The 12,340-nt window shown below is 45.1% G+C and overlaps 1 protein-coding gene across 1 annotated transcript in view; it reads left to right on the forward strand.

Annotated features, from left to right (window-relative positions):
* OVCH1 (ovochymase 1) overlaps positions 1-12,340 on the forward strand; it is a 49,402-nt gene that overhangs the window by 3,668 nt on the left and 33,394 nt on the right. The window contains 9 exon segments of the mRNA XM_075743687.1: positions 1,777-1,907; positions 2,972-3,053; positions 5,398-5,466; positions 5,936-6,116; positions 6,504-6,576; positions 7,246-7,441; positions 7,550-8,085; positions 8,541-8,719; positions 12,124-12,179. Coding sequence (XP_075599802.1) covers positions 1,777-1,907; positions 2,972-3,053; positions 5,398-5,466; positions 5,936-6,116; positions 6,504-6,576; positions 7,246-7,441; positions 7,550-8,085; positions 8,541-8,719; positions 12,124-12,179 — 1,503 coding nt within the window.

Raw genomic sequence — 12,340 nt, forward strand, 5'->3', positions numbered from 1 at the left:
CTTGCCAGCTCAAGATCTGAACTGCTGTTGTGCTCCTGAAATGGCGTGCAGGATTGATCGGGGGTTTTCTCCTCATCAAATACAACTCTGAATGCATATGGGAAGAGAGGCACTGTATTAAGTGTCACAGTTTTAGTGGCTTATCAGAAGTGCCTTTCATAGCTAAGCACAGGTCTAGCGACTCCCTGCCGGCCACTTGTATTTTTCTGTGCAGATGATTACAGGGCTAATACAAGTTATTAGAGAGATGGTGTTATTTCTGTCATAGCTGTCAAAGTTGAGGTGTTGGTATTAACTAATACCCAACCTATTATGGCTTTGCTAGGCTTCCTTAATGATTATGTTTTCAAAGGGGGACTGTCCATAGCTAAGAAGGTGCCTCTTAATTGGGAACAGGAACTGCAAGAAGCAGAAGCCACGTGGTCAGAAAGCGGGTGCATTACCCTTTGCAAAGCAGAGCTATCGGGACTGACGCAGACCAAATGCCAGTAGTGATGAAGATGAAGAGAAGGCCAACATAAAAGTGGTGTTTCATTAAAAATAAGCTTGGAGTAGCCACGTCAGCTCTTGCCAGGCTGAATGAATGTGAGCCCACTGTGTTGGTAGTTGGTGGGACAAGTCGTGAAAGTTTGGGGATTTTTAATTTTTTGTAATTTCTTGTCACTCGTTGTCGTGAAGAACAGCAAATCTAGCTGGATTTTGAGAAGCCTTTTGTATTTTTCACTGTGAAGCTAAAGAGCTAGAGACAACACCCAAATGGAGCAGGGCAGATGGGACTGAGGGACACGTTCATATTTGTACTGGCATCTAGTGCAGTATGGTGGGCATCTCGGTCTTTTAGCTGTACATAATTCTGTGCCCAATCTGCCTTGTCTCTAAATATAACTGGTTTACTCCTATGGACCCTGGGTAGCAGAATAAATCAAGTGCTTAGCTGGTGCATGTCCAGATGAGTTTCTAATGTGTTAGCAGAGCTGGCAAGTGTTACATGTATTGGAGATACAGCCCAAAGGCTGGCTCTTCCTTGGTTCAAAGTTGGTTATATGGTGTAAGAAGCATGCAGATTACTGAGTAATTGTACTGATGAGATTAAAAGAAGCACGGCCTGTTGTCCCTCTGTAAGGTGTGCTGAATACTGAATTGATAGAGAATAAATATTTCCTTGAATTATTGGCTGCTTCTCCACTCTTAGTACTAATGACGATGTGTTGATAATAATGTTAATCCTTAGTCCATGCAATTAATCTTCTAGAAATATTTGGTTGTTCATGTGGTTGTTTTGGATGAAGTCCCATCTCCTCAATTTCTCTGTATTGCCTCTAAATATTTTATAGGTAATGAAAGCTGAATGGTCTCTCCACTCAGTGTGAGAAGAGATCTTCTTGGTGGGATCTAGCCTAATGAACCACCGCAGGATTTGCCTGAATAACTGTATGTTCAGCCCACCCTTACCACCAACTCCTTGTCTCCCTCAGGTAACTCCTGCAGGGATGTCTTCCTAGCCCCTCTGCTACCAGGTCACCATTATATTTGTTTCCGATGGGAGCAATGCTGCCTGTGGCTTCAAGCTCACCTTCATGGACATCCATAAGGACTCTGAAGCAGGTGACCTCACTGATGCTGTAGAAATGCCTTTCCTCTCCTTTCTAACCCCTTAAAATAATTACCCTTAGTGTGCCCGAGTTCCTTAAAAATCAAGTTGTTGATTTGGGTTTATTAAAACTACTCTATAATCCCATCTGTTAAATTGTCTCCTTTTTTGCCTGCGTATGGCAGGGTTGGGCCCTGGGAGTGTCGCGATGTTAGTGGAAGAAGGGAAGATTGATACTGCTAATTACCCTGGCTTGTACCCCATGAGCACGAAGTGCCACTGGCTCATTGAGGCTCCAGCAGAGTATGTCATAAAGGTAATAAAAGGAGAAACTGCACTTAAACCTTTGCACTAAGAACTGTTTAGGGGAGCAATTCAATAAAATCCTGCGAGAAACATCCATGACAAGCAAGTCTGTAAATTGTAAGGTTTTGAGGTCACTGATTATTTGCAGGGCATGTTTTGTCAATTAGACATCACCTCCGAACTCATGTGTGGAGGGGCTGTGACCGTTGTAAGTGCTCGAAGTCTGTAGACACCTATCTCACTTCAAGGTAAAGCTATCTTGAAGTCCAGCACAGATTTGAGGGCAAAGGGAAAATAGAGAGCATGTTGCAAACAATATAATAATCCTTTTCCTCAAGAATCAAAACCCCCCAAGCTACTCCTTAGCCCCATACAAAGGTGTCTGCTTCTCATTGTGCATGGGCTGTCCAATAATAATTCCCACTCATAGTACCAGCATCTCTATTTTTATTGCCTGTTGCTGCTTGTGTGCAGCAAGCATTGCACCGAGCTCATTCCAGTCCATGATGAGCCACATTGCTGTTTACATTGTTCAAAGCAGTTCGAAACACCTCTCTTCCCCTGCTGCCTTGGCGAAGGGGTGGATAAATAGTGCTAAACCTAGGGATGCTTGAGGGTATGCGAACCTGTTGCTTAGGTTGAGGGTGTGCAGACCTGTTGCTTGGGTTGCTGCTGCTCTGTGGTGTGAGAACCTGCAGTCTGGATTAAAAACAAAACAAGTGAAAAATCATCCACTTTCCATGCTTGAAGGAAAAGCTCTTGGAAGAGCACTCCATGTGGGACACTGACTGTTCAGAAGTACAGGGCATTGAGTGTTGCAGTAAAGATGGCAGTTGAAATGGCTTAAGGCAAAGCTTAGGCCAGCTTCATCCTCTGCAGACCTGTCTATAGCCCTGCATAGGAGGGAGCAGTCAGGCCAAGATTGCCAACAGACTGTTTTGATGCAAAATGTGACATGCTCACCAAGGGAAGTCATGTCCAAATTCTTCTGAAATCTAGTTTTTCTCCAGTGTGTGGTTAAGAAGGTTAAGCGTTTCAGTCTTGATGATTTCCTCTTGCTCTTCCTCTTTGCAGCTGGAATGTGAAGACTTTGCAGTGGGACTTAGCCCAGGCTGCATTTATGATGCAGTTATATTTACAGTGACCAAGAAAACCAGTTGGGTGAACACTAATTGTTTCAGTTTCAAATTAGAAATCCCTGTGGAAGTAGGCATGTTCTGTCACCAAAATATGCTCTCCCTGATAACATGGTACTCGGTACCACTCGAAGGATGATGTAACGGCTTCTGCAGTAGCCTTGAGGTTTGCCCATCTTCTTGTCCATCATGATATGGCCAAGTGCACCATTGGCACAGGAGATCCCACGTCATGATCCAAGGCCGTGTTTTCTCATGAAGAGCCTGCTGGTGTTGCAGGGCTGGATATAGGACCAAGGACTGTGGCTCGTGTTCTGCTGCAGAGCCAGCAGAGCACACAAGCGTGTGCTGCTGGATCAGGCATCTGCTTTGCACCTCTCTATCAAAGGAGAGAGCAAGAGCAACTTTGCTCTGAGTGTCACTAAAGATGACAAATGTTCAAAGTAAGGCAGAGCCAAAAAGCGGGTGTTGATGGTTGTCTAATTCCACTGAAGTGGATGTGAGTTCTTTATGAATTGAACTAATTCTGTTGGAATTTCATTAATGAAAAATTGTAAACCTGAGGCATTGCTTTCCAACGCTTTCAAAAGGAAATATTTTTTTTTAATTCCTTGCTTTAAATCTGCTTCAGTTTTATCAATATAAAAATCTTTAACTTTAGTGAAATAAATGTTCTTAGCTTCCCTTTTAAAAATATCTATATTTCCATATGTTCCTCCTGCTTGGACCAAATGAAAGCATGTCGTAACACCCCAGCTTTTTTTAAAAAAACAGCTTCCAGGCACCACACTCACTTTAGCAGAGCTTGATATCTATTCTTAAGGTGAAAAGCAATCTGGTGCTCAGAAGTGAAGATATTTTAATCGAATTCTGTCTACCTCTTTACAGGCTTGTATGTGAACCAAAGGACAGAGTGGTGAGAGGCTGGTGCACTTTTCTTTACACCAAATAAACTGGGTAAGAGGCTTGAACTGTCCTGGGTTTGCCATTGACAAGTAATCTTTAGCAAACAGCTTCTATTTTTTTCCCCATCTATTTTGTGGCGGTAGTTTAGTTGTATGTGTTTACCAAATGCTGAATAAGCATTAACGCTACAGTTCCTTTGAAAAGAAATCTGGTTTGCATTGGAAAGGAGTATTTGAGTGGGGGGAAGAATGCTGACAAATTTGGATCTGGAATCTTTCAGGGGAGAACTTTCAGCATCCTGGAGCATTTCACTCCATGCTTTCCAGCACAGCTTTGCCATCAGAAATTCAGATTCTTACAGGAAAGCTCCTCTGGAATAAAGTGCAAGTTTCCTATCCAGCTGCAATTATGGGACTTCCAGATGCTATGCAAACTGAGTGCTCTCAATAGGAAGAAAAGTCTAACAGCTGTTCTCTAGCTCCTCAACTGGTACATGTAGACCATTCAAGAGAGACTTTGCTTGCACCCCTTAACGGTGACAAATACAATTCTCAAGTGTGGGGTTTTTGGTGCAATCAAGGCCATTTGCACTCTGTTGAAGATTACTTGTAATTGCACTCTGAGAAAATTAGGATTACTTCTGTGTACCTGTAGCATAACTGTAGTAGATTAATTCTGGCTGCTATTGCTTACTGACATGGCTGATTAGCATTGCTTTGCAGCCGTCTCTTCCGCAAAAGTTCTTGTTTTAATCAAAGTCACCAAGACTCTAGGGTTTTGGTTATTTTAGAAACCTAGATTAGCTAAAGCCACGAGTGCTCACAGGATGACATTTCTCATCTTAGAAATACAGCTTCTTGTTCATTCCCACGGCAAATCTCTGGATTCTCAACTCCCAAACCAGTGCTGAGTCCAGGGAATACTATGCTGGTACATTTTGAAAGTGATGGGGAGAAGAGTTTCAGAGAGTTCAGAACCCAGCTCGCTTTTGTTCATTCAGCTTAGTAGAGAGATGCTTGCTGTGTCTAACAATGTCCATATCATGTGCAGCTATTCTTAGACACCTGAGCTTATTTTTTAGGGTAATCCTGCTGCATTCTGTCAAGGTAACTTTAAAACAGAATAGCTACTTGTGGCAGAGCTCCCTTCCCTGAATAAGAGAGATGATTCAAAGGAGTTTTTTCTCACTGAGAAATGAGATGACTAACTTCTGTTACCTGAAATAAGCAGCCTTGTTAATTCTGTCAGTCTGATATTCCCCTTGAAAAATCTCATTATAGAGAAGAGTCTTGATCCTGGAGGCTAGTCTGCTATTGTTGCTTTCTACTTTCATGAATGTGTGCCAGCTGCTGCTTGAGGGGATGAATAACTTCCCTTCTGGAATGGGGACTTTTTTTGAGGCGACAAGCCAGAGCTATTGACCCAAGTCGGAGCTAACTCTTATTTCCTCTCTTGCAGAGGACGCAGGAGGAGAAGATTCAGGATTAACAACTGCACCGATGTTGCCTCTGAAGGATGTCCCCTTAGGTAAAGAAATTAAATTCTGCTCAGTTGATCTGGTCTGAGGAGCATTCCTCTAACATAGAAGAGGATTATGTAGTCAGGCTGATGCTTTCTGACCTCAAGTTGCCTTTTGTGCACTTCTTGCATGGATGAAAAGTGATAGGCGGGTGGCCCATCTCTCATTCTCCATACATGTGATATGTCCTCTCCGTTCTGGTTGCATGCACTTCCTATTGGGAGCAGGGACACAGAGGAAGGGAGAGACCTGCTTTCAGTGCCAGAGCCTCGTTTGCTCTCTGATGTGCGCACCTCCTTAGGATTCAAGCTTTTATGTGTCTGTTTTTCCTCCCTCCCCGCTTCGAGACAGAGCAGACAAATTTGGTCTCTCCTGCATCTTTGCCCTTGGAGCAGTCAGCCTTCACTGTGTGAAGTTGTCTAGGAAAACAATAAACTTGCCTGCCAATGTATGACTGGTTTTCTGGCCCTTTTGCAGACACCTGTGGCCTTTCCCCAGTTACTCCCCTGTGGCTGTTCAAGTGTGTTAGTGGGGCTGAGGAGGCCTGTCCTCATTGTTGGCCATGGCACACTGCCCTGAAGCTCCTTGGAGATTACCAGGGTGATGGGGCTGTCATCAGCCCTACGTGGCTGCTGACAGCTGCCCACTGTGTGCAGCTGTGAGTGTGACCAGCACATCCCTGGGCCACCTCTGCTCCTCCAGGCTGGAGCGCAAACAGGTGGAGAGCTATAAATTATATTCACACCTTCATGTCCTCTGCAAAACCTTCCTTCTGCCTTTCCTCCATGATCACTAATTTTAGAGCTGGCAACAGTTTGGTCTTGCTTGTAGGAGATCCATTAAAGTTAATTAGACTATCTGCTATCAGAGCTGTAGCAAAGCCAGAACTGATGCAACACATTTGCCATGGTGAGAAGCTCTTGCTCAGCAGTCCTGAGAATAAGTGACTAATTAGAGAAGAGACAGAAGGGATGTATCACTGCTCAATAAGGAAGCTGTATGGCTGACTGTAAGTAGCTCCAATATGTTTGCTTTCATTGTACAGATCCAATAAACCCTTGCACTGGACTGTGACAGCAGGAGACCATGATAGAGCCCTGAGAGAGTGAACAGAACAGGTAAAAACCAAGCAATACCATTAAAAATGTTGACTTTGGTGTATTTGCCCCTACAATATTTCTCAAAACAGATCTAGATGCACAGATAAAACAGTGGTGACAGCAAGGCAAAATGACGGATATGTAGTACAGGTTGACGAATGAGAAAGGAAATACAGTAACTCTGGTCTCATTTAGCTAACTTGCAGTTTATAGAAGTATGTTTTATATCTGGTTCTTATTACTAGCAATAAAAAGTCTTAAAATCTAACAGAGATGACTGAGTGTCCTCAGCATCTTACTCTCTTGGTGCTAAGCAATATACTCATCTATAAAAATCTTGCTGACTCTTTCTTCCTAATGGGAAGGAGGAAGAAGTACATGTGGAAAAGAAGCACAAGTGACTGACACTACTATTCTGCAAAACCTTAGTGGCTTATATTTGCACAGTGGAGCAGTCAGCCTGCACTCTAGGCTCAGGAGGTCTACATAATCCATCCCAGCAATCTTCTCAACTGAAAAACTGAGAAGAGGGGATTTGTCTTCAAAGTCCTCACACCTTGCTTGTTTCTCTTCATGGCTTACTTTGAGATTGGTCATTGCTTGTGGGATTTTTGCCCTCTTCCTTTACAAGTATGCTTTCAGGATGCACTTAGAGGGCAGCTTGTTCTTTCTCTGCCCTGGTCACAGGTGAGACAGATGAAAACCATCACGATGCATCCCCACTTCGACATGCTGAGCTATGACTCCAACATTGGCCTGATGCAGCTAGATGTTCCTCTGGAGTACAACGCTGCTGTGAAGCCAGTGTGTCTGTCCAACAGCACAGACGCATTATCCTCCTCTTCCCTCTGCACTGCATCTGGATGGGGGATCATCGAAGAAGGTGGCTCTTCTGATTTCGTATGTTTGCCTATTATGAGTAGAACATACATTTTGATCTCTTATTTTACTCTTCTGCCCAGACCTAACCTTGAATTTATTTCCGAAGCAGATGGGAGCCCAGCTAGGTGGTTGCAGCAGACACAAGTGCCTGTACCTGAGAATGAAATCTGTGAGAGAAATTACTACTTCAGGCACCCTGGAGGGATCACAGCCAGGATGCTTTGCGCTGGCTTTGTTTCTGTGGGAGGCCAGGACTCCGTGTCAGGTGAGGTAAAACTAAAGGTGAGTGCTCTTGAAGGTGTCTGCACGTGGATGTTGGTAGATAATGTAGGGGAAGGAACTGGGGAGGACAGAGGGGAGAACAGCATAGAGCAAGTGACAGTCAAAAGCTTCAACAATTTGCTGTCCCTGGAGTGGTCAGTACTTACAAGAGCAATAAATGCAGTCAATCCATATGGGAGATACAGGCAATGTGCAGTGTTGCTTGGAAGTGGGACCAGAGAGTTAGTAATCTTTCTCTGGATTGTAATTTTCATGAGACTTGTGGAAGAGAGGATGTTCTTCTCGAGTCCCATCTCTTATCCTAGTGAAACAGTTCCCATTGTAGCTTGCTTTAAACTCTTCTTCATGGCACTCTTGTCAAGATAAACTATGATGACTTCTATTGGTTTTATAAAACTCTTGTATTCAGAGGACTGTTCAAGAACTAACCTCCCTGAAATCATGAGGCAAGCAGGTAAGAACAGCTGAGTAAATAAAAGGCAAAGTAATTCTGACTGAGGCACTGTCAAGCTAAACTGCAGGTTCTGCTCAATACCGCAATCTTATGGCAGACTAATAAATTATGTGTAACGCTAAGGAGCACTATTCAGTCATATTTTGTCTGGAGCCTGTGCTCATTGTTCACTCCACGCTGATAAGCAAGCCTTTAAATCAGCCTCTTCATTCCAGGCTAGGGCTGAGTTGCACCAGCGGCTGCACGCCCTGTTCCCGCAGGAGCCTTTGTCTTGGGCAAATCTGATCTGCAGCAGCTCTCTTCTTAGCTGCAGCAGCGCAGAGGCCAAATGAGATAACTGGGAGTCCTCTCTCTTGGTTCCTAGGGTGGTTTTGGTGGTCCCTTGGTTTGCAGCAAGGAAAATGGACTGTTTACTCTTTATGGCATTGTCAGCTGGACTGTTGACTGTGCCAGCCCAAAGAAACCAGGGGTCAATTCAAGGGTAAGGATTTTCCTGGACTGGATAAGACTGCTGATGAAAGGTGAGTTTTCTTTGTCTAAGAGATGAGTCCTGAATATAACCCCTTTGTATAAAATTCCCCAAGTGCATTGAGGTTTTGTCAGGTAGACTTTTTGAGGCAATTGAAGAGGAAGAAAAAAACAACAGGTGATTTCCTGCCTTCCTCTTCCTCTTGCCTTCCTCCTAAACAAAGCTTACTAGAAATTAGAATGGCAGTTTCGGAAGCAGAAGACTTGTATTTAGCACTTCTGATTCTCAAATTGAATATAATCTCTGGACAGATACTTTTCTCAGTAAAAAGAGGCTGCTTGTGAAAATGCCTACCAGCCCCGTGTGATGGGCAGAATAGTTTGGGACAACACTGTAAACCCTGTGTATCTGGATATAATTAGCACCATATTCAGAAGCCTGCAGGATAAATTTTTCCAGAGAAAGAGTAGCATATACTAGTGAATAAGGACTGACTACCTGAACGTGGTAGGTATGTTACAAAAGAAGAGCAGCCTGTTCTTAAACTAAGGGCTCTCTCATGCAGAGAAATGAGAGGAGCAAACCCGTTTGAAGTGTTCCACCTGAACCCAGCATTGTCATACTGCTTCCTCGCACCAGCTCTATCTTCTTTGCCACAAGTTTCTTTCCTGCTGAGGCACCTCAGGTCAAGGTGAATTTGGCTTTATAGTTTCACTGGCAAATGAAGAAGTCCATCTCTTCAGCTTGTTTAATCTGATGGGATTTGAGAGATTTCAAAGAGCCACTAGATAGCTTCAGGTCTCTCTTCCATGTTAGATAAACTGATTTGTCATTCTAGAGAAATGTTTCATTTTGGACTTTGGCTCAAAGTAGTTACACTGGGAAACTGCTGATGCAAACCATTTGTCTTCCAAAGCTTTATCCCTCCTCCTTCCCTACATGTGCACATGTACAGCCAAGTATGTAATTCTCCATTTAGTGAATAGCTGTGATTGTCCTACAGCATTTCTTGAGAAAGAGGAAAGAGTTTTCATGCTTCTTCCCATTCTATATTTTATTCTATGGCTGCCAGCAGAAAATGGAAGACTCCAGCTAAGAGGAATACTTTTTTTTTTTTTCTTCTTCTGTATCCTGAATAAAAGGTGCTGCAGTTATGAGCAGGAAATTAAAGTATATATTAAAGAAAAGAGCACGGTGTGGATAATGTTGCACTCTCAGGTCAGGTGAGCACTTGGACTGTCCTGCTTTGTGCCGCAGCTGCCGGTCTTTCTCCCTCATGTCATCGTTCATAGTCCCACACTGACCTAACAGAAATGTTAGTACAGGTGCTGACTAAGGGAGAACTTTCTTCTAAACTAAAACCAGTTAACAAGATAAGTCATCACTTGTATGGTAGCCAGACCGTCCCTACAGATAAGCTGGGAGTTGGCCGGAGATCTTCCATACCCTTGGATCTGACACAACTGGCTGCTGACCGCTGGCTCTCTGAAGGCTGTAACGGCTTTCATGGATTTACTGCGCGTCAGGCAGTTTATGCAGGGAATTGCTCAGCTCTGTAGCTGTAAATCTTTCCCAGAGGTGGAGGCTCTACCATTGCGTACGGCTCTTACATATGGCTTCATACAAAAAGTTCAAAGCCCTGAGGGCTCTTTGAGCCAGATACTGACCATTGGCTCCTTTATCTGACTTTCATATGATTGCTTTTCTGTTGTAGGAAGTGCTTGACAGTGCTGACTGTTCCTGAGTTTTGTATTAACCTGTCTCCAAGCATGCTGTGCCCCTCCTCAGATGCTGAACAGAGCGTGCTGCAGGGAAGTGGCAGCGCACCGGAGACCTCAGCACAGGAGCAGCCAGCGAAGCTGCCCACAAAGCTAACGGGAGGCGTGCACGCAGGGCGACCGCAGAACTGCGCGGAGCTGTCGCGTGCCGGAGGCTGCAGCGCTTGGTTTGCAGAAGGTGGTGGAGCTGGTTCAGTTCGGGAGCAGCTCTGGGAAGTGCCCAGTAACAAGTTTGAGTCTCCTAACATCTCAGTGTCAGTGGACACAGCTCTCTGGATTTTGTCCTGGGAAGAGTGTGTGTGTGTGTACACACGCAGGGAGGGAGGCTGGTGAGCAGAGCCAAGGGAAGAAAGACTGTTGTAGCTAGAAGCAGTGGGCTCGTGTGAAGGAGCCAGGAGTCCAATAACACTGGTGCTGCAGGTTTCCTGTGCACTTGGGTATGTTGCTTAACCTGCTCTATCTGTCCCTTACCATCCTTGGAATAAGGGTGGGTTTTTTATCGTCCATGTTTTGGACTGAGCTTCTTGGGGCAGGGACAGTTACTTAATCTCCTAGGCATGTACTTAGCATAACCAGAGCTATGGTCTTGGGTGAGACACTCTGTCAGCTTGCTGCTGCTTTTAAAGCACAGCAAACAGCCCTGTCCTACTGTTGTGCCTCCTCCTGCCTGTTAAGCATTTAAATGTTTCTCCACATCTGATACTGTGACAGCCTCTTCATCAGTCTTTCTCCAACACTGAAGTCCCCCCGAGTTACTGGGTGACACTAGCTCTGGCAACAAATTGGAGAATGCTGTTGCTCATGGCTTTAAAAAGCAATCTGTTCAGGAGGGGATGTGCTTGCAGACTTGTGCTGTAGCCAGGGTGTTGGCATGCAGCGTGTGCTCTCCTCCTCTTCCCGCTGGCATCCTTGCTGGTGCTCCAAGACATCACACCACTGAGATAAAAATAGGTGCCCCAAAGTGATAAGCAACAGGAGGTGGGGATGCTTTCTCTTCCCAGGAAAGTGCGGCACAGCCAGCGACTGCGAGGGCATCATTAGCACGGTGGCTCCAGGGCTGGTTAGCAGGGGCTGCAAATGCACGCGAGGCTCTTGCCCGCACTGGAGCGGGCTTGTCTCAGCTGAGCTGCTCATCGCTGGGCGAGCTCAGTCATGGCAAGTGCATGGTGCTGTAATGACCTGAATTGAGGTATCGCCCTGAATGCAAAAATGATTTTTAGCACGAATCTAGAGACAAGCTCTTGTAGCTCAGGTTGATGTAGCCATGCCTGCACTGCCGTTCCCTGCTGTCACCCAATGCAAGCACGGGGCCCCTGTCCTGTACGTGCAGGAGCCCTTGCCTTGCCCTTGTGCAAAGCTGTGCGATTAACTCATTGCTTTTCAGCCTTGGTTGAAGAGGTTCTAGGTTGTTTTGTTTGTTTGTTTGGTTGGTTGGTTGGTTTTTTTAAGGCTAGTTCTCTTGGAAGAATGGTACCCTCCCCATAACTCAGCTTGGCCAGGGTCTCTTCCAGTGTGGGTTAAGCCCCGTCGTGCTTCCCTGTGTGCGCCCTCTGACAGTTGCTGCAGCTGTGCAGCGCTGTTCACACCACAGCACCTTCCTCAGGAGGCAAACGTTCCTCATCTCCCTTCTGGATTTGAAGGATTTCTACCCAGCAGAAGGGCTCAGCTCTCCCCATCTGCACTCTCAGCATCCCGTGCAGGTACGCAGAGACACGGTGTAGTGTCAGCATCCAATCTGAGCAGAAAGCTCATAAACGTTGGTGTAGGAGGGAGCACACTTAAACGGAATTTAAGCTGCTCTACAGAGGATGTGACTTTAACAATTGCTGCCTTGGGAGGCAAACAACCCTATTATGCTTGGTACTAAAGGGACATACGGTTCTCATTAGTGATCTTGTTTTCTCTCCTCCTGCTCCG

The sequence above is a fragment of the Balearica regulorum genome, chromosome 1 (assembly GCF_011004875.1).
Source record: "Balearica regulorum gibbericeps isolate bBalReg1 chromosome 1, bBalReg1.pri, whole genome shotgun sequence".
Taxonomy (NCBI): domain Eukaryota; kingdom Metazoa; phylum Chordata; class Aves; order Gruiformes; family Gruidae; genus Balearica; species Balearica regulorum.